The sequence below is a fragment of the Cyprinus carpio genome, chromosome B23, assembly GCF_018340385.1.
Source record: "Cyprinus carpio isolate SPL01 chromosome B23, ASM1834038v1, whole genome shotgun sequence".
Lineage (NCBI taxonomy): Eukaryota > Metazoa > Chordata > Actinopteri > Cypriniformes > Cyprinidae > Cyprinus > Cyprinus carpio.
The window spans coordinates 19535572-19555779 of NC_056619.1; the positions used below are offsets into that span (position 1 = coordinate 19535572).

Here is a 20208-nt window from a genome sequence, read left to right on the forward strand (position 1 = left end):
CAAGTAATATTTAACTCTCAAAGATCAACAAGTATTATGTAGAACTTGGAGAGGAAAATGTTATCAAAAATATATAATTTCTTATTTTAAATGACTTCAAATATATAATACTATGAACTGGAACAGAAACTTTTAATTAAAATATGTGATATATGTGGGTTTTTTTTAAAGTTGTAGTCACATTAAAGGTCCAAACACAACAAAACCTGAACCGCTGAACTGCTAATCAGCATCTCTGAAGACTTAGTTTTGTCCAGTTTGAGGTTTTTCTGAAGTTCCTGAAGGGTGTTGGAGGCAGACGAAGACAGCAAACCAAAATAACCTCTCAGCCTCTCTCTCACTCACACAAACACACACAGAGAGTAAATTGCAGGCTGCTGAAGTGCTTGTCCCCTGCTGCTGGAGACTGGAGGTGGGATGTCTTTAATTGGGTCCATTCTGACAGAGCCTGGGGCAGCATTCTACCCTGAGGGAGTTATCTATCTCTCTTTCTCTCTCTCCTCACGTTTCCTTATTTCTCTTTTCTGGAATGTTCCTCCTGCCTTCACTGTATCGTCTCCTCTCACCTGTCCTCCTCTTCATCTCGGCCTGGCGTCTCTCTCTGTGCCTTTTCTCTCATCTTAAACTCCTTCTCTCGCAGGCGTTCATGGAGTGCAGGACTCGATCTGCCCCTTTAATACTTCCGCATCTTAAATTGCTTGCAGCTCCAGAAGCAGTCAACACAAATCTCATCCTCTCGGACCCGCTAACCGTAGGTCAGGGACACTCTCTCTTCTGCATTGTGTGTAAAAAAAGCTTTTATCTGTCAGCCACCTGAAACCCTCAAATGCTGATGCATTGCTCTATGACTATTTAATTGGTGCAATCTGATAAATAAGAATATGACATCAAAACTGTTAAGTTTTTGGTGAGTAAGGGAATAAATGGATAACAAACACAACTAACAGTATATGTCTGACACTTCAAATCAATCCTGTGATGTTTTGCAATCCCCAAACACAATAATTTTTTCTAACTAAAAGAGTTGAATGCACTGTAAATTGGACTCAGTTTGGCTCACACAGTCATGTTGTGTGGTTGTAATGAAACATGAGATTATTTTCTCTCAAATGAACACAAATAATCAATAACGCAACACAGTGAAAGGGTGATGTCCGTGTCTTTCCCACCTTCTTTGCACTCCAGCGCGACCCTTGACTCCAGGTTGTCCATTTGCATCTGGAGTCGTTTGAGTGTGAGGTCGTTCTCGCGGGATTTACGCTTGTAGGCAATAAGCACAAGGATGACGATGATGAGAAGGAGGCCGCCGCCGGCAGCGATGCTGACAATGGCAGGAAGAGTCAGGAGGCTGTCAGAGAGAATGTTTACTGAGCCGGGGGACACATGCAGACCACCGACCTGCACCTGAGAGAACAAACACATACACACACATATATATATATATATATATACACATGAGAATCAATCAAGAATAAATGCACACACATAAAGATGCACACACAGAGATACAGAGTGTAAAAATATACCTTACTCTCTGAACCAACAAAAATCTAGAAATACACATACACATTGTGTTGAGTTTTGGGCAGCACTAACGGTAATTGGATTTCTGTTTCTAGGGAACCTGGTGACAGCAACAAGACTGTGGCATTGCTGAAGGTCTGGTCTGCGTCTCAACAAGCGGTACAACAATAGTAAATAATGAGTGTTTAAAGAGAACATTTAACGCCCTCCTCAACAGCACAGGTCTCAAATCTAGTAAACAAGCACTAAAGGGATTTTCAAGCATTTAAAAAACATACTCATTTTTTTCATCAGATTATTAGACTATTTTGTTTTACAAAATGGCATTTTATTTGATAAAATACAGTAGAAAGGGCAATACTGTTACAATTTCCAATATATATATATATATATATATATATATATATATATATATATATATATATATATATATATATATATATATATATATATATATATATATATATATATATATATATATTTTAACCATTTTAAAATATTTTAAAATATAATTTAAAGCTGAATTTTCAGACTTCAGGGTTACAGGATCCTTCGGAAAACATTCTAATATATGATTTGCTGTTCAAGAACTATTTCTTCTTATGATCAGTGTTAAAATCAGTTGTGCTTCTTAATATTTTTGTGAAAACTGATGCATTTTGGGATTCTTTGATGAATGTTTAAAAGAACAGCATTTATTTGAAATAGCAATCTTCTGTAACATTCTAAATGTCTTTACTATCTCTTTTGATCAACTGAATGAGTCCATGCTGAATAAAAAAAAAAAAACCTGATAGTTCACATGCAGTTCATACTGAGACGTGTTTCTGAAATCAGATTTCAAAACACTTATGAAGATGGTTTAGGTCTGGGTTGAAAAATATTTCACAGAAAAACTACACAGATTCAATGTGGATGTGTTAAAAAAAAATTGACATATACATATTTTTGCATACGTCTTACCATGATTTTGTACTGGCCGGTGAGATTTGGTGGTTCGCACAGCAGTTGAGACTCAGATACGGTGACTGAACAGGGAGTCTCTCCTATCAGAACAGTGTAATTAAGCTTCACTCCTCCAGAGGCCGAAGGAACCAGATTTTTACCCTAATACACACACAGCAAACGTGAATGATGGTTAGATACGTTTGAAAAGCTTACACTACTAAATATATCTGTATACATATTTATGGATATCAGATCTTTCAGCATACCTTGCGTATGCTTGTATAGTAACAGTCTGATTTGCAGCTCTCAGATCAAAGGTTCAAGCGTGAGGATAAACATACCTTTAAAATGATAGGTGAGCCAGGTTTCTGTTCCAGTATGCCATTGGTGCTGAGAGGCTCAAAGTACGGGTTGGGGTAGTACATGAAGTTAGTGTTGTTGTACACTAGAAGAGCTTGCACATTATTGAAGATGAAGCCAAACTCGTCTGCGTGCTTGACTGAATCCAAACCCGGCCTGTACTCGGCTGTCAGCGAGGGAGCCAAACAGCTCATAGTCGTGATGTTCAGAACCTTACACACCTGGAAATGAGAAAGAGACCGAGAGAAATATGCTTCATTTTCATCAGCATTTTTCGAGAGTAATTGTTATTCATTGTTTCATCTCACTTCAGTTCTTTCCCATTAAGATCCCTTTGATACCATCTGTTTTCAAGTGTTTTACTGAACTGAAAAGACTTCATGATGCATTTTCCTTTTGTTAGACAACAACGGAGCTGGAGAACAAAGGAAAGAGTACCTTTTAAACTCAAAAATCAGGAATAAACATTAAAAGAGTAAATTACACTCTTCTGATCGACTCCGCATATCACACATTATTATGAGACTTTGTTCTTCAAGATAGAAATGAGCTGCATATCTAGAACAAAACCGGTCAGGAACATGCCTGGGTCTGGATCTTATTTTGGGCAAAAAACAAACAAACAAAAAAAAGTAATAATTTTGATGAAAGAAAAAAAAAGTACTAAAATTGCAAAGCAAGGTTATTGATATACACTAAAAATGTTACTTGAAATAAAATATAAAAATCACAAATTCATTTGATTTCCACTAGTTGCCAAGGCATCATTTCTCTTTTAAGTTTAGTTTAACTAAGTGCTAAGATATGTAAAACTGAAAGAAAAATTTATGAAAACAATAGACAAATATAGTTTTATATAAAACGAAAACACATAAAAAAGAGAAAAAACAACAAAATTACTAAAACTTTATTTCAACAATTTAAAATATACAAATTAAATTCTATATAGTGACACAAATATAATAGCATATCACCGATACTAAAATAACACTATTGCAAATACATCATGGTGGTATTTGTTTTCAGTTAACATTAATTTATGAAATTAAAAAAGAAATACCGTACTACAATTATGAGAATCTAATCAGAAACAATAGAAAATCAGTAATATCAAAAAGTAATGGAAAATGCCATTAATTAGTGTGAAAATATTTTCACAATGGACAAAAATAGTCCTTAAAGAGGTTTAATTTTCTGTAATATACATATAACAGAAAGATCAAACATGGTCTAGAGTTTGACTGGAACCTGCAACACAAGCAACAAAGCTCAATGTATCGCTAAGCGCCAGGCCCCGAATCCAATGTGATTACATTGTTAAGATGAAATGATGCAAACTGCAGCCCTCTCATGCCTCAAGTGTGCAACAACTGTGATCTGTACCGCATAAACATCAGCAGTCACACTTGACGGATGCACTCAAGTCTACGTGCGCGGGCACCGAACCATTCCCTCGGAGTAGCAGAGAGCAGCGCTGACGCTCGAACAACAAAATTGATTGCTGTGAAACTCTGACTGTGCCGGGAGGTTTTCATCTCATTTCTTTCTTCTCCCCGACGCTCAGGGGAGAAACTTAATTAGAGCTAAATATCTTCAAAGCACGGCAGGACTGGCGAGCACCACACCTCCTCCTCGCAGCCAGAGCCGCAATCGATACTAACTCATTTTGACCACACAAACTTGATTTGCGCAAGATTGAGGGTGCATCTCATTCCATAGCTTTTGGTTCGTCATTCCTTTGCTCTTCCTCTTCACTCGGCCCTTGAGGAGTGTATAATAAGTGATATTTGTCAATTCTGAGATTGAGACGGTTTTCTTGCCAGTTATTAACTTGTATTGGCTTATACTTGCTTGCTAGATCAGTGCAATTACAAGTAAACACTACGGGGTGTATTACAAAGAAAAAGTTTTCATCCACGAGGCCAGTTTCCTGGAACGAACTGAGAGCCTGAAAAAACAATAAGGCACAAACGCAAGCAAAACAAAGCCTCTGTAAGGATTTCGGTAACATTTTGTACCTCTAAAAGTTTATTTTACATTAAATATTCTTTAAAAACTCGAACTAGGGATTGAACCTGCAACCTTCTGGTTATACCAGGCCTGAACATCCCCATATAGCACAAAATATCAAGCATCTATAGAAGAACTAACCTACTACATTTTTCTAAGAAAGCCAAAAAACATAAAAAAGAAAACTTGCTTCTAAAATTACAACTCTCAGGCAGCTGACTGAACAGTGTGTAGGTTTGAACAACATCGCCGCCATGGCCTCAGATCTCTTCTGTAGGCACTTTACATTACACACAGTGTTTCCGTGATAACAGAAGCTCTCTTGCAGCTCAGAGGGGCTGAATCTGGTTAAAAATGAATGGGATTCAATAACTCTAAAGTCACACTGTCATCAAAACCTGTAATCTCATTACACACTCCACAGACAGCACCCCACATGAGGTAACTGAGAGGGTGCGGAGTTTCAATCAGTGACTGAATACAGAAAAATGACAAGATACTTCTGTTACAAACATTAAAAAGACATTATTTAAATGATATGAGGGCCTACATGCTAATCATATTAGAGCATTTATTTAAATGAATTAGTTTAATGCATTTTTTTTATAAACATTGTAAAAAATCCCTTTTGCAGAGTGTAAAGTGTTTTAAAATTAATATTTGGAAGTTTTTGGTCAGTAAGATTTTTTGTTAAAAAAAAATAATCCTTTTATTCAGTAAGGGGGCAGGAAAATATTTCTATTTCAAATAAATGTGGTTTAACTCTTTATTAATCAAAGGATAATGAAACAAAAAGTATCAACGTTTCCATAAAAATATTAAGCAGCACACCTGTTTTCAACTGAGCATTATAAGAAATGTTTCTTGAGCACAAAATCAGAATGTTAGAATTTTTTCTGAAGGATCATGTGACTCTAAAGACTGAAGCAACGATGCTGAAAATTCAGATTTGTATCACAGGAATAAATCACATTTTATAATATATTCTAATAAAAATATAGTTCATTTAAATAGCAATATTATTTCTCAATATTAACTGTTTTTGCTGTATTTCTGATTAGAACAATTCAGCACTGATTTATAAAATATGTAGGATTAAGTGTTTGAAGGTTGCAGGTTTGAGCCCCACAAGAGCTGATCCATGAACTACCACCACTGTACCCTTGAGCAAGACACTTAAACCAGATTACTTCAGGGATATTGTTGCTGTAGTAAGTTTACTGTTAGTCACTTAGGATAAAAGTGAGCACTAAATTATTACTTACTACAGTGATGACAGTGCCCTACCAAACACTGAACCTGCAACCTTTGAGCTATTAAATTAAAAAGCCATTCTAAACGCCAGCTTAGTGGGACAAAAAAAGGGTCTAATGCGACTGAACTGTATGTGCGTTTCTCTGTCCTTTCGTGGCAGTGCCATGTCAGAGACAGATGCTGTGGCCACAACCAGCCTGGCACGGCCTCTGCATGCCATCTGTTTCAAACTGGCTGGACGCGCACGCACTGGCTGTTGTCACATTTTGTCTTGCTGTACCAGTTTGTTTCTTCACTTCCGCCCACATCAAGCTATCAGTTTTCCAACAGTGGTGAAAAAATTTAGCTTTCCACATGGCTGGATTTAATTAGCAGGTTTTAATTGTATTCTTAATAACACCTGCTGTATGCAGAAGGAAATGCAGATACTGAGTGGGTCAAAACCAAATGTTTTTTTTTTTTTTTAGCTGTACTTCAGGGCCTGCACCAGACTAATAACATCTGAGTTCCTCTGCTGTCCTTCCATGGCCAGGCTGCAGTAGCTGCAGGTATTTGGCTGTGGAAATAATTGGGATCCTTTTCTGTCTCTCTGAAATAATTGGATTCAGGTTCTTCCATGGACTGACACATGACTCAGCACAAAGCACAGTCTACCTGCCTAAACTAATGAATCCAAGCATCTCTCTTCTGCTCTAGGACAAAGAGTTGTATAGACCTGGTGCTCCCAGAATAAAATCTGTCTAAAGTTACTCCATGAAAATGATACTAATGCCTCAAAGGGATAGGTTTAGCCAAAAATGAAAACTCTGTTACCAGTTACTCATCCTATTTATCCTGTTATCAGTTACAGTCATTTGTTCCAAACCTGCATGACTTTCTTTACCTTTGTGGAACACAAAAGAAGATATATTAAAGAATGTTTCAACTGTTTTTGTTCATACAAAAAGTCAGTGAGGTACAAAAACATCAACATTTGCACAACTATGGCTCTGTGTAGTAAACGCCATTCCATCTGAAACGTATCCGTATTTTCGTATTCGCCATCCTAAAAAATTGTCACACACAGAAACCTTGCACACGGAGTCCGATGCGTATTAATTAATCAGTTGTGAAAAAACTTGGAAACCAATACAAAAGTCTCCAAGCAGTGAGGATGATTTTGTTGTTCTCTCTCTTTTTAAAAAGAGAAAAAGAAAGAGAAATATTGGGTCCATCCAATCCTTTGCTAGTGATACTGGAGCCACATATTAAAAAGAAGACTACCAATTTTTGTGAACTCAGTGTGCAAGGACTTTTACAGTGCATGGTGCTGTGAGACGAAGTGGATCAACTTGTCAGACGCCATTCTGAATTTTGGTGTTTGCTTGAACGGTGGCTCTGAATTGTCAAAACACTTGCCACAGATGTGAAAAACAGAATATCGAACCCAATCCGAATGTTTTAATGATGAACAAACATTTTGGTGGAGGTGTGTAAATGTGATTAACAATGTGAGGTCGTATTTATTTTTTTTAATGTGCGAAAATTAGGAACTCAGTGTGCAAGAACCTTTAGACTAAACAACTGCTAACTGACACAGGAGAATAAAATGTTTCATGGTAATGAAGACTGAGCAGAGCTGCCCACCAGCTCTGAATTATGCCCTTCGTCTTTCAAGTACATGCGCATGTAACCATACAATGGCAAAAAATGAGAAGGCTATAAATAAGGGCGAATGTAGAACAACTATAAGCATCTGCACGACTGTAGAAAAACGCCCGCGGCTCTGTTAAATGCTAAGATGCTTTTATCATCCATAGTTCATGTTCTTCATGTTGGTTTTTTTGGGAGCACACTCTTATCTGAGGTATCTGGGGAGGTCTTTGACACTGATTGGTGGGAGCGTCTGATCGCTTCGTTTTAGAAGGAAAAAACTGAAGTGCCTTTGTGATCGGCTCAGATAGCAGCGCGCAATGCTTTAGAAATCCATCTCCAGACTTCATTACTGAATCTCTCCGCCGGTGCACGTGTCAAGCGACTATTTTTCTTCTTCTCCTCCTCGAGAGAAGACAAAGGTAGAAAAACTAATCTTTTAGCTATAATCAGGAAAATGATTAATGTCTCAATTGCAGGTTGGTGACAGGTACAGCAGGATGCACAAAGGCAATTGTCTGCCGTTCGTTCGGCTTCTGAGAACCCCACCAGGTAACGGGAGGGGAGGAGAGGAGAAAGAGAAGCAATTTGGGGAGGAGGCAAATGACAGTTTGAAGGCTGCCTTGACAGGTGCTCGGCTCTGATTGCGGCTGTTTTGTTCCCCATCTCCCTCCCCAAAAATACAGAGGAAAACGGGGGTTGAAAAAAAATACATAATCGTAACCTCAATGGTTAATAAAAATGCATGGAATCAAAGCCACTTGAGTCTTTGGTGATCATGCCTAAAAGGCGAAAGCCAGCCTTTCTCTGTCTACCTCTGTTTTTTCACTCGGTTGTAAAAAGTAAGAAAGAGAAAGAAAGAAAGAGACAGCACTAGCACCTGACACATCAGACAGCACCCACACAACATATTTCAGGAGTCCCTTTAAGAACTCTAAGAGCTCTGGGCTCTGTGAAGCGTGGAGGAACGCAGGGCTTCTGTCACTTCTCATTGCGCAGTCGGCGTCTCTTTTACTAAAAGTGACTTTCAGGCAAACTACCTGCACATGGGTACATCTGTACAGCTGGGGACTGAAGTACAGTTATGCTATTGGGAACAGAGGAAGGACGACTATAGCAGTTTGCTTTCACCTTGGCGAAGGAAGAGAATGTGTGATTAGTGCTGTTCTGAACACTCCCACACTCTAAAAAAGTTATATACATATATTGCTTAAAGACATGCAAACAGGCAGAGACCTATTGTACATGGAGTCCAATTATTTACTTTTTGGCTCTTAATTTAGTTTCATCATGAGCATTTTCCTCCCTCTCTTGTTTTCCTTTAAAGGGATTGTTCACACAAAAATATATTGATATAAAAAAATACTGAACAGTACATATCTATCTATCTATCTATCTATCTATCTATCTATCTATCTATCTATCTATCTATCTATCTATCGGGTACAATAGGGCTAAAGGCACCTTTGATATTATTTTTCTCTCAAGCACTAGATGGCACAAAAATGTGCATAACACTTTCCAAAACATTCACTTTTCAAGATGCATGTGTATATTTGTCTGATCCTTGACAGGATCGCAGGCAGCAGCGCAAAGTTGATTCTGTGCTTACTTGATCTAATATTTGATGTTGTTTTTTTTAAATGTTGTAGATTTAAGTAGCAAATGAGAATCATTAAAATTATTTTGTTTCTGTATTTTAAAATTAATTCTTTTATTTCTCAAAATAAGCAGAAAATAGTACAAAATTTGCTAATTGATTGTTTTGAATAAATATTAACTTAGACACTATCAAACAAAACATTATTTTATTTAAAGTAATTGTATCAGTACTGTGTGCCTTTTACCCCATGCTAGTTAGCCTTTTATCCTGTGTGTGGGGTAAATGGCCCCTTTGCCACCTCATAAATTTATATGATTTAAACAAAATAAACGACTTGTATGACTTACTTTTCCACAAAATCTGTTGCTCCATAAATGTTCAATACAAACGTATATATTTTTTTCTGCATTCATACACTTTGGGCGCAGTAAAAAGGAAAATTTTTCTTAGGGTTTGCCTTTAGCCCCATTGTACCCTATACACTTTATATATATATACACACACACACACATACATAAATAAAGTGTATAAACGTATACTTTAAATTTACAAGATAATACAAATAAATTAAGGCAGGATAATACAATAGAAGATACAAGATGCCACTGGTTATTCTATCTTTCTGTCTGACCACACCGACCAATCCTATTCCATTAATTAAACTTGGACCCCCTGCAGAGGCAAGCAAATTGAATTTGTACTGGCTCCTCAGCCCTTGGGCCTTATTATTTTTGGAATGTCTTTATGCTGACCAAGCCATTCTGTCTGCAGTTCATCTTCCTTTAAAACCCATTAACCAATACAACCCTCTTTTAACTGGCCACCATCCACCAATACCGCCTCGGGTGAAGCTGGTTTTATGCAGGATTCTGCAAATAATGCCCAAAAACTCCAGTTCGATAAAGGTGGTATGAGCCAAGTAAAATGCTCACATTAAATGCCTCATCCACATCACTTTGCGCAGACTGAATAATTCAGCAGGGTACTTAGTCGAAATTACAGATACACAGCTTGAAAAAGAGGTCACACAGAGGCTTGTGGGTAGGAGATATATGAGATTTCTGGAGCTGTGGCAGTGAGTCACGACGGATCCCGCCTCCGTGGGTCAACAGAAAAGAGGCAAAAAAAGGCAGCGTGCAGATTCTGTGATCCTCTCTCTTCGGAAAGTCACCGATAATTAACTCAAACCTGCAGACAAAGCATCCCATTTCCCAAGGTTGTACATCTCCGACATCTCGCATCTCGAAACTGATACGATTTGGTTTCATCATGTCGGCTCCCAAGAGATATCAGCTCACAGGAGAGAGCCGTTCTCCCAGAAGCCCCTGAGCTCAGGTAAATAAGGTCATTTCAAAAGTGAGGGCGGATAATTGAGGAACCACCGATAACACAAATGAAGCTACTCACGTTTACGGATTCCCGCCCGCCGTACTTGATCCGAATCCTCGGCTCCTGTATGGCATCCAAGTTAGTCCCAGTCACCACCAGAGGCGTGTGTCCGCTAAACACACAAGATGGCATGAATGGGAATAGGGTGAATGTAAAAACTTTGACACAGAAGTAACTCATCTCCACTTGAATCAAACACTGCCCTTAAAACTTGTTTCTTTGTGATGTGCTGCTTAGAAGAAGATAAGCTTTGAGAAGGTCCTGATTAAAGAAGCTTTTAACTGGCTTCACTAGATTTAATCAAACATACTAGATGCGACTTTGAAAACACTAAAGGAACAGAAGCAGCAGTGATCCTGCTTAGCATTCTGGGAATGTCCACGGCTTGATAAAGCACAACAAAAGAGCCAAGCGTCTGGGAGTGGAATGGGTGAGGAGCTCTAGCTCTAGGTGTTTCAGTTGTTTACTCTTGAGCACTTCATTAGCCAGGCGCCGCTCGTACGCTGTTCTGTTCAGTGTGGCAACGCTCTGGTACAACAGATACAGCTTTGTGACCCCATCTACTGATGCCCTGGCATGGGGCACTCGCCCCAACTATCCCTTTACATCTTTGGAGCTATGAAAGAGCAACCTTTGTGCAATACAATGTATCTTTGGTGGGCATGAAAATATGTTATGTATCTATGTGTTAGATCGGGTGAAAATACTTTCTTTCTGCTTTTCTCTATCTCTCTAACAGCTTCCAATGAACCTGTAACTCAGCACCACTTATATAATCATTCTCAGCACATTCTATTTCTGTCTCGCTTTTACTACTGTATATAATCATGTGCAGCACTTTGATATGAATATGTTGAGGCTCTGTATAAGCAGTCCAGTTCTATACAGTGAAATACTCAAAAATTATGACCAAATTATGATATCACGATTTATGTCTTTTTTCTTTTTTTATCCAACAAATAGTTTTAGTCAGACATGAGACATACTCTACAGACTGTGCAAATGTATTTTAAGACTTCGGCAGCAAGAAACAGTTCTTTTTTAGATCTCAGAAGTGACTTATAAAAGCTTTACTTTCATAAAACCATCCACATGATCACCCCGACATGGTGTAAATCCTGTTTTTTTTCAAAGATGAAAGGATCTATCTGAATGCAAGTCAGCCATTTATTCATTTTCATGAATAACAAAACAACCTACGGCCTTGAGCAAAGCTGTTGAACTTCATTTAGTGAATCAGATCAATTTCTTACAGGAAAGTGTCTGATATCCATTCAAACAGTGTGAGAATCAACAGCCTCAAAAGTCAAAAGTGTTTGCTAATAATGATTTAAATGCAAGCTATATGGCCAAACTAGCTGATTTGCACAATCCAATACTAAAACACTGCATCATATATGTACATTTACCTCGCAATGCTCCATTCCGGTTCGATGCGTTGAACGGTGGGGTCGTCTATATACTCAAAAGTCAAACTCTCTCGGACCTGTGCACGATCCACGCTCACGCTGATCTGAACCGGCCCCACACCCGTCAGAGAAGGGGCAGAGTAACACACAATCTCCGTCATAGTCCGTCTGAGGACAAAACAAACAGATACAAACCAATCAGATTCTGGAAAGAGACAAAGCACGACACAAAGTTTTAATTTAATAACAGATGGCTAGACATATTGTTCAGACACACTATATATGAATGGCGCTAGTGGGCGGCTCTCTACTCTTTTTCAATTTCAAGTCTTTTCTTACAGCTCTCACTGAAAGTGCTACCTGTGCAAAGTGAGCATTAGTCATTCCCTCTGCAGCATATTAGAGAGCATTAAGCTATTACTTATTACACCCTCGCACACACTTGCAACGGCGCCTTCCACAGGAACACAGGGCAAAATAGAAATCTGCAATTAGCTGATATCGCATTAAAGTTGTCGCTCACTTGCACCTTAAAACACTACAATCAGCCTCATCTTTAAATTGAGATCCTGGAGAGAGAATGAGAGGTAAACGAGGAGATATAGGAAGACACCTGACGGGGATATGATATTTACATACAGAAGTATGCTAGCAAAATTAGAGCGAGAGGAAGAGGAAACAGAGTTACAAACGGGGGAAATCTAGAGGAAGTGTTTTTTAAAGGAAGTTTAAACAGGAAATAATCAGAAACTCTCTTTGATTGATATAACGCATGTAGAAAGTGAAGAGTACAGTAAATTAAGTTATGGAACTTTTAACATTAGCCTCAATATGCACTGTTCAGACTAACTGAACCAGAATATGAATAAAGCTATATTATTAATTATTATTATTGTATTATATTATTACTGAAGATTTATTTTTGAGAAGCTACATTTCTTAAAATGGGGATTTCAAACAGTATTCAAAAAGGCGGATTCTTACTCATAAAACTCGCAGGTCTGGTTCCCAAATAGCACACTGACGCTGCTGCCTGCTCCCAGGTTTTCCCCCATTATGGTCACTTTAGTTCCTCCAGACTCTGGTCCCCGAGTGGGGGACAATCCTGTGACCGATGGCATCTGCAAAGACAGAAGGAGAAGATGGGTAGGAAACAAGCAAGCGATGGAGACAAAAAAAATCCTTTACCTTCAGTTCAAGAAGCAGTGTTTTTTTTATGTTAAATACTCTTCTTCCATCTTCCGTTCCAACTGTGCGGCTCAGTATTGAGTATTATATATCACTATTATTTAATTTTTATTTATATACTCCACCAAATCTGCATTACTTTGATCACAAATACAGTAACTAATATATACTAATATTGTTATATTGTTATAATTTAAAATAACAGTTTTCCAATTCAATATATAATATAAAATGTAATTTATTTCTGTAATGGCAAAGCTGAACTTTAGCATCATTACTCCAGTCTACAGTGACACAAGAAACATTTCGTATTATTAACAATGTTGAAAACAGTTGTGCTGCATAATCTTTTAAGTCTTAATGTGCCCCATTATGGATTATGAAAGGTGCATATTTTGGTTTTGGGTGTCCCAAACAACAGGTTGACATGTATGCATGGTCATGCACTTCAACCCTTTCTTTGTCTTATAATACGTATGCATTTATTTTTACCTTACTTGCTCAACGACTCCCAGACGATTCGCTCAACGATTCATTTTTCCAAACCCCTCCTTTGCGTGTGGCTAGTCGAATCTTTCTTTTGAGAGACAATAACTTCATACACGTTGTACTTTTAGATTTAAAACTTTGCAGGATGTTTTCATTCACTTAGAGCTGTGATATACACAGCATGAACTTCTATATTCGGCTAAAAACACATCTCTTCCATCTTTATTTGACCCTGTAACTCTAGCACTCTCTATTCTATTCATTAAAAAAAAAAACATGCCCCTTTTGGACTTGAACCCTATTTATTTACTTACCACTTTTTTTTCTTAAAAAAAAAGGACACTAGCTTCTCTAATCTTTTTGTATTGTATCTGGGTTTTTTTATTATACAAAAAAAAAAGACCTCTAACACTAGCTTGCTCTATTCTTTTCCTATTCTATATTTTTTTTAATTATATGATTTAAAAATCCTCGCTATATGTACTGTATAACTGAGACTTGTTATAGCACTTGCATATCATTGCTCTTTTGTTGATTTTGACTGCTTCTATTGTCCTTATTTGTAATTTGCTTTGGATAAAAGCGTCTGCTAAGTGACTAAAGGTAATGAAAATGTAAATGCATGAAGGGTAATTTTAAAAAATCCATAATAGGGCACTTTAAAATGTATATACTATCCATTATAATCAATTGAATGCATCCTTTCTGAATAAAAGCAATAATTTCTTAGAAAAAAAAAGCATGTACTGTAATATAAATATAATAAAACATTTTATTAATTCCGTAAAGTGTCACTAGAAGCACAGACATGACAGCGCAGCATTCAGCTGAAGACATGCATGTTTTGATTCTAAATCTGCCTAGATGTGGATGGCTGTTCCACAAAAGACAGCTACGTCTGTAAATAACAACTGTCCTTCATAAACCTCATACGCCTTCTGCTCAGCTCACAAATAAAGAGCGAACGCTACAAAAGAAATGCCATTTCCAGTCTTGTCTAAGTGATGCGAGCTCATGAAAAACACGTCTGAGGATAAATAAAAGGCTTTTAAAATGTTGTACATGAACTCTCTAGTTCCCAATTCTCTTCCTTTACTGTACGCAGGGACTGAAAATAGCAGATGGAGAAACACCAAACAGACAGCTCTGTGTCTTAAGAAAGCTTATGACCGACTTCACACGTGCATCGACTAAAAATGAATTAACACCAATTTTGTTCTCGCCTTGTATTGTTCTACAACTGGTGGGCCGCTCGGGGACCCCGTGTTGTCCGACAACATTTGGCGGAGCTTTTGAGATAACATGCTGCTTTCATATTTGACTGTGATATGAAAGGCGTGCAGAAAAACCACACGCACGCTCACACAAACTTGCATGAACGCATACAGGAAGGGGCTGAAGCGCATATTGTAAATAAACAGCTCCCCTAATTAGCAGAGGCTGTTAATTGTGGTGGTATGGATAATTGTTTGCCTTAGTGTGAATGCTGCTGTTGATTATCTATTAACCCCAGGCCGGCGGATGGGTGTTTCAGACAGGTGCGCAAGAGTCCCCACAGGTGCTCCTCTGCAACGAGACAACATGGCAACCATCCTTTTTTGATTTGCTTAATGGCTTTTATTGTCTCCATGTTCAATGTGCGCTCCCGGTGGTGCTTCGTGTTCGTAATCACTCAATATTTTAATAACCGAGAACAAGTTCTATTATGCTGACGAGAGCTATGCTTCTTAACGGAGGAAGCAGGGCTGCTGTTTTACCTATAATAATGACAAACGCAGTGGCAGTCTGTAAATTAGAAAGTTTTTACGGCATATCTCGAGTCTTTTGTGCTTGATGAGTGCTTTAGTTCAATAAACATGCTTTTCTTTTAATGTCTTGGCACATACACGTGTAAATAACGCTATTAACCACTAATCCTCAACATCATTTAAGAATCTACTGAAAGTGCACAAAAATACTACTTTAAAAAGGGCTAAATAGAACAATTAGCCCATATAAATGCCATGCGAGCCATAAAAAGGTTAATTTATTGACCTTATGGCTTTTAATGACTCTAAATTTGCATGGAGGGACTGTTCCAACACATTAATGGAGTGATTACTACATAGTTGTCTGTACAGATACAAACAATCCTGCTACTAAAATGTAAATATATTATAAATGTAGTACTGGTTTGCATCAAATTTGCTTACACAAACAAAAAAGTATCAAGAGTCTATTATAGTACAATGTTATTATTGTATAAATGTAGTACTGGTTTGCATCAAATTTGCTTACACAAACAAAAAAGTATCAAGAGTCTATTGTACTTATTTTAAGTATACAGGTGGTGTGTATATATTGTATCTAAAGAGTATGCTATTTCCTAAAATAGCTTGGAATAGTCTTTGTTCCTAAAGAGTAGCTATTTCAATAGTTGGTGACATTTTCACTCTTAAAGCGCTTCTGAGAACAAAGCAACCTCAGCAAGGTTCACCTGTCCGAAGGCATAACATCACAGTGACCCGTAAGTTCTCTTCAATGGACCAAGTAAAGCTCAGTTTAATAAAACCAAAACAATGGCCAGGTTCACCACTACCTCACTGCATTATTCAGATGTAGCAGAGCTCAAGGTCTTACCACAAAGGAATAGAGTTGAGAAGAGCGCGTCTGGAGCTCCGGCTTACACTCCCCTACACACAAATGGACCGGGCCGGGTATACTGTCAGTGGGAGCTGCATCCATCTCACACACAATCCTGAAAAAGAAGAAATGCACAATGACAAGTTACATTTTTAACCTTGGTATTAAATGAAAGTTGCCTAAATGGATGGATATCACCGCCTCATAACTTCTGTACAGAGAGATCCAGGTTCACTCAGTCCCCATTATCTGGATTACAAAGCATAATGTTTCTTGACTGACTCCAGAGTGAGGAACCGAAGCATTGGAAGTCATCTCCAGTCCTGCTGAGTGATCAGTATGCAACACTTCCTCTCTATCCATTGATTTCCTCTTGATCTCAATGTAGGTTTTGCTTTGGTTCCTTGATTGCTTTAGCGCACACATTCCATTAGCTGAATTGACAAGATCACCCCATGGGAAAGCCGATGCATAGACACGCCATGCTTTTAAAGCAACAAAAGCATATGTTCCAGCAGGTTCTACAGTATGAGTGTTCTTTTGGGAAATAACTTCTTTTAAAACACATTTTCCATACTGGTTTATCTAATTTGTCCACTAACCCAGTAGTCCAATAGTGGACATACACATCTCAAGAGAAATCTGTCATTTTTATAATTTTCCTTTTCTTAAATTGTTATTTCCACCATGGAATGAAATGGCAGACTCATTTGGCTTGTTACTGTAAGACTAATGTTACGCATCCTAAATATACACATACTATTTTCACATGATTTAACTTGGAAATGTCAAACAATAAATATGTTTTGCTCACAAGTAATATTTGCCTTGATTTTTCTACACATCACAAGTCTCTTGTTTAATCTCAAACTCTTCATTGACAGTGTTGTCACACTAGAATTTAAAAAAGAAAGAAATTGGAGCAAAATTGTTTAACATGGTGGAAATGACACTAAGGGAGCTGTATTATTTTACTTTATTTAATACAGCTTATTTTGGTCTATTTATTGATCACAGTTTTACACACACACACACACACACACACACACACACACACACACGTATATAAAATGTAAAAATACTTTCCAAAAGTTTCAAAGTTGCAAATATAAATGATGTTTTAATAAAAAAATAAAACAATAACAATCAACCCCTGGGATATTTAAGTGCCTGAAGTTGAAGAAACATGCATATACGGCAAGCCAGTGACGCCCAGCACAAATCAATACAGCGTTCACTCAGCGTTGTAAAAAAATACAATCATGCACTCTGATCAGGGAGCAGGTCGATGTTGTTACATCATACAGACTGATCAGGTATCGGCTTCACGGACGGGTGGCCAGATTAAATGACATAATAAAAACACAGAGCCCACTGACTGGCCCTCATATGAAGTAAATAAGAAACTGACATGAGAATTCAAATCTGAGTTGAAAGCACGTGGGGGCGGGTGCACTGCAACCGATGTTTGGTTGATATCGAGTGTTCGCATCATCAGGGATAACTGTCGGAACGCATGCGGCGCAGACTACGTGATTGTGGGCGTGATGTGGCTTCCTGCGGTGAGTCAGACAGGCTCGGCAGACAGCGTTCACAGCTGTTCACAGCACACATTATGCCCTCTCAATCACACTGAGTGGAGGACTTTCACTTCTAAGGCAATTAAAGTTGGGAAGCAAGTTTAGATGCTCAATCACAGCTGCAGTGTGGTGCAAGTTTGGCTGGTGGGCTTCGGAAATGAACAGGCAGATGCTGTTATTACACCATTTTGCGGACGAAAAAGCACCTTTCTCCACTGACAGCCATGCAGAAGTAGCCATGTAAAGGTGCAGTCATTTCACTAATGTGATCTCAACCTAATACAAGTTTGTGCAACATACTTTGACATAAGCTATGATACTCATATAGAAAATGGCAAAAAATAATCTACAGCAAGCTTGGGTGTCTTAATGTGTACAAATTTTGTACAAAACGACCAGACAGAACTGTTAAAATACAGATCCACGGCTTCCCATTTCCGTTTGTGGGTTTGATGGGGTCCAGTGGCGCATTCTCCATTTCCTCATGACACCCCTTCGCCGCGCCATACAAATGAATCCACTCCCACTCGGCTCGGCTTCGTCCCGCTCGGATTAAACTGCTGTCAGAAGAGAGAAGGGCTGACAAATCTCCCTCCTACAGCCAGCAGCACGCCGCGCATTTCAATTACCACACGTTTCCCCCTCGCACCGTCTGTCCCCACCTCAGCGGCAAAGAGAGGCGCTGCGGATACATACTCCACCTGAACGCAGACACTACACACTATTTATACACCCTTACAACACAACGGAAGATAAACAAGTATGTTAACTTAGCATGTTTCTTAAATATCTGCAAACATATTATGGTATTTTTATGCTTTAGTAGAGTCAATTAGTTACCTTTTTAGGGTGTAACACAATATTGTAATGCATTACTTTTAAAAGTAACTTTCCCCAACAATGGAAATGACACATTTCATCTTTTAACCCAATTTCGTTTTTTAATGGCTGGTCATAAAAAAATTTAGACAAGAAAGCTGAGTGCAGCCATTTTTCTGCATGTCCAAGCAAAAACTACTACTACAAATCATCACGTTTTAGCTCCTCTAGCTGAAAATTTCCCCCAGGAGGTTTAATATTAATGATGAAATCCTGGCTTAAGAATACTTACACACAGGGTTAATGAGACAATCGCAGGGATAAACACAAACATATGCTGAAAAATGGGACCTACTGCAGACAGAGACCAACCAAGGTCTGTCTGGACTCTAAATTGGGCTTGTTTCTGCTTCACAAGAGCCCTGGTCACCGCTGACAACCAGCCCTGCAGATAGAAATGTTTCCCTGCCATTGTTAAGATGTTTCTGTCAGATAAGACGGACTCAATAGAGCATAAAGGAGAAGGCCATGACCAACCCTGCCTTTCATACTCAGCCTTGATTGGTCGCTTTACGCTTGTGACATCAAAGTTGTGTTCATTGGATCCTGTGTGTGTTTAATGAACTCAATCCTGCTGTGCTTTAAAGTGAACTAGATGAAAACCTGAGGTGTTTTTTTCCCCTTGAAACAGCTTCTCAGTATGTGTATCGTAGGACATTATCTTTTCCAGCTCTTGCTATTTTGAGAAAGATTAAAGATAAACTAAACCAGTTTTTTTTTCATTCTAATCTCAGACAGACTTGCACAGCATGAATTCATCAGAATTTTACATCTCTACAGTCACTCACTGTTCAGCAATAATGTAGCCGTTCTCCTGTGGGGTACACTGGACTCCTGCTACCTGCACATTGTTGACCATGTCCGAGAAGGACAAGCCCAGGTTCACACCACGGATGGTCACTCTGGTGCCCCCTTCTGGTGGTCCGGCCACTGGGGTCACCTGACGAGAGGAAGAGACATTCAGTAATTGATTCATTTAGTGAATCATTCAATCAGTCATTGTTTTGGAAAAACTTAAATATTTTGCAATAAAGTAAAGATATATTACCACCATTCGCATGTTTGGGGTTGATTTTTTTTTCTTTTTATATGTTTCTTATGCTCACCAAGGCTGCAGTTATTTAATAAGAAAATACAGCAAAACATCAATACTGTGAAATATTATTCTACTTTAAAATAACAGTATCACTTTATTTTAGGTGTCCTTGTTACATGTACTTACTATTATAATACCAATTAATTATGCATAATTACATGCAAGTAACCCTAATTCAAACCCCAATCCTAACCCTACCCATATAGTATGTACATGTAGTAAATT

At 38.2% G+C, this 20208-nt stretch overlaps 1 protein-coding gene across 3 annotated transcripts in view; it reads right to left on the reverse strand.

Annotated features, from left to right (window-relative positions):
* Nucleotides 1-20208, reverse strand: part of LOC109103473 (plexin-A2) — a 201994-nt gene that overhangs the window by 31901 nt on the left and 149885 nt on the right. For all 3 annotated transcript variants that reach the window (XM_042750415.1, XM_042750414.1, XM_042750416.1), the window contains 8 exons: nt 19676-19827; nt 16426-16543; nt 13114-13250; nt 12130-12297; nt 10739-10832; nt 2814-3053; nt 2488-2631; nt 1170-1404 (listed from right to left, as the gene is read on the reverse strand). In XM_042750415.1, coding sequence (XP_042606349.1) covers nt 1170-1404; nt 2488-2631; nt 2814-3053; nt 10739-10832; nt 12130-12297; nt 13114-13250; nt 16426-16543; nt 19676-19827 — 1288 coding nt within the window. The remainder of the gene's footprint in view (nt 1-1169; nt 1405-2487; nt 2632-2813; nt 3054-10738; nt 10833-12129; nt 12298-13113; nt 13251-16425; nt 16544-19675; nt 19828-20208) is intronic.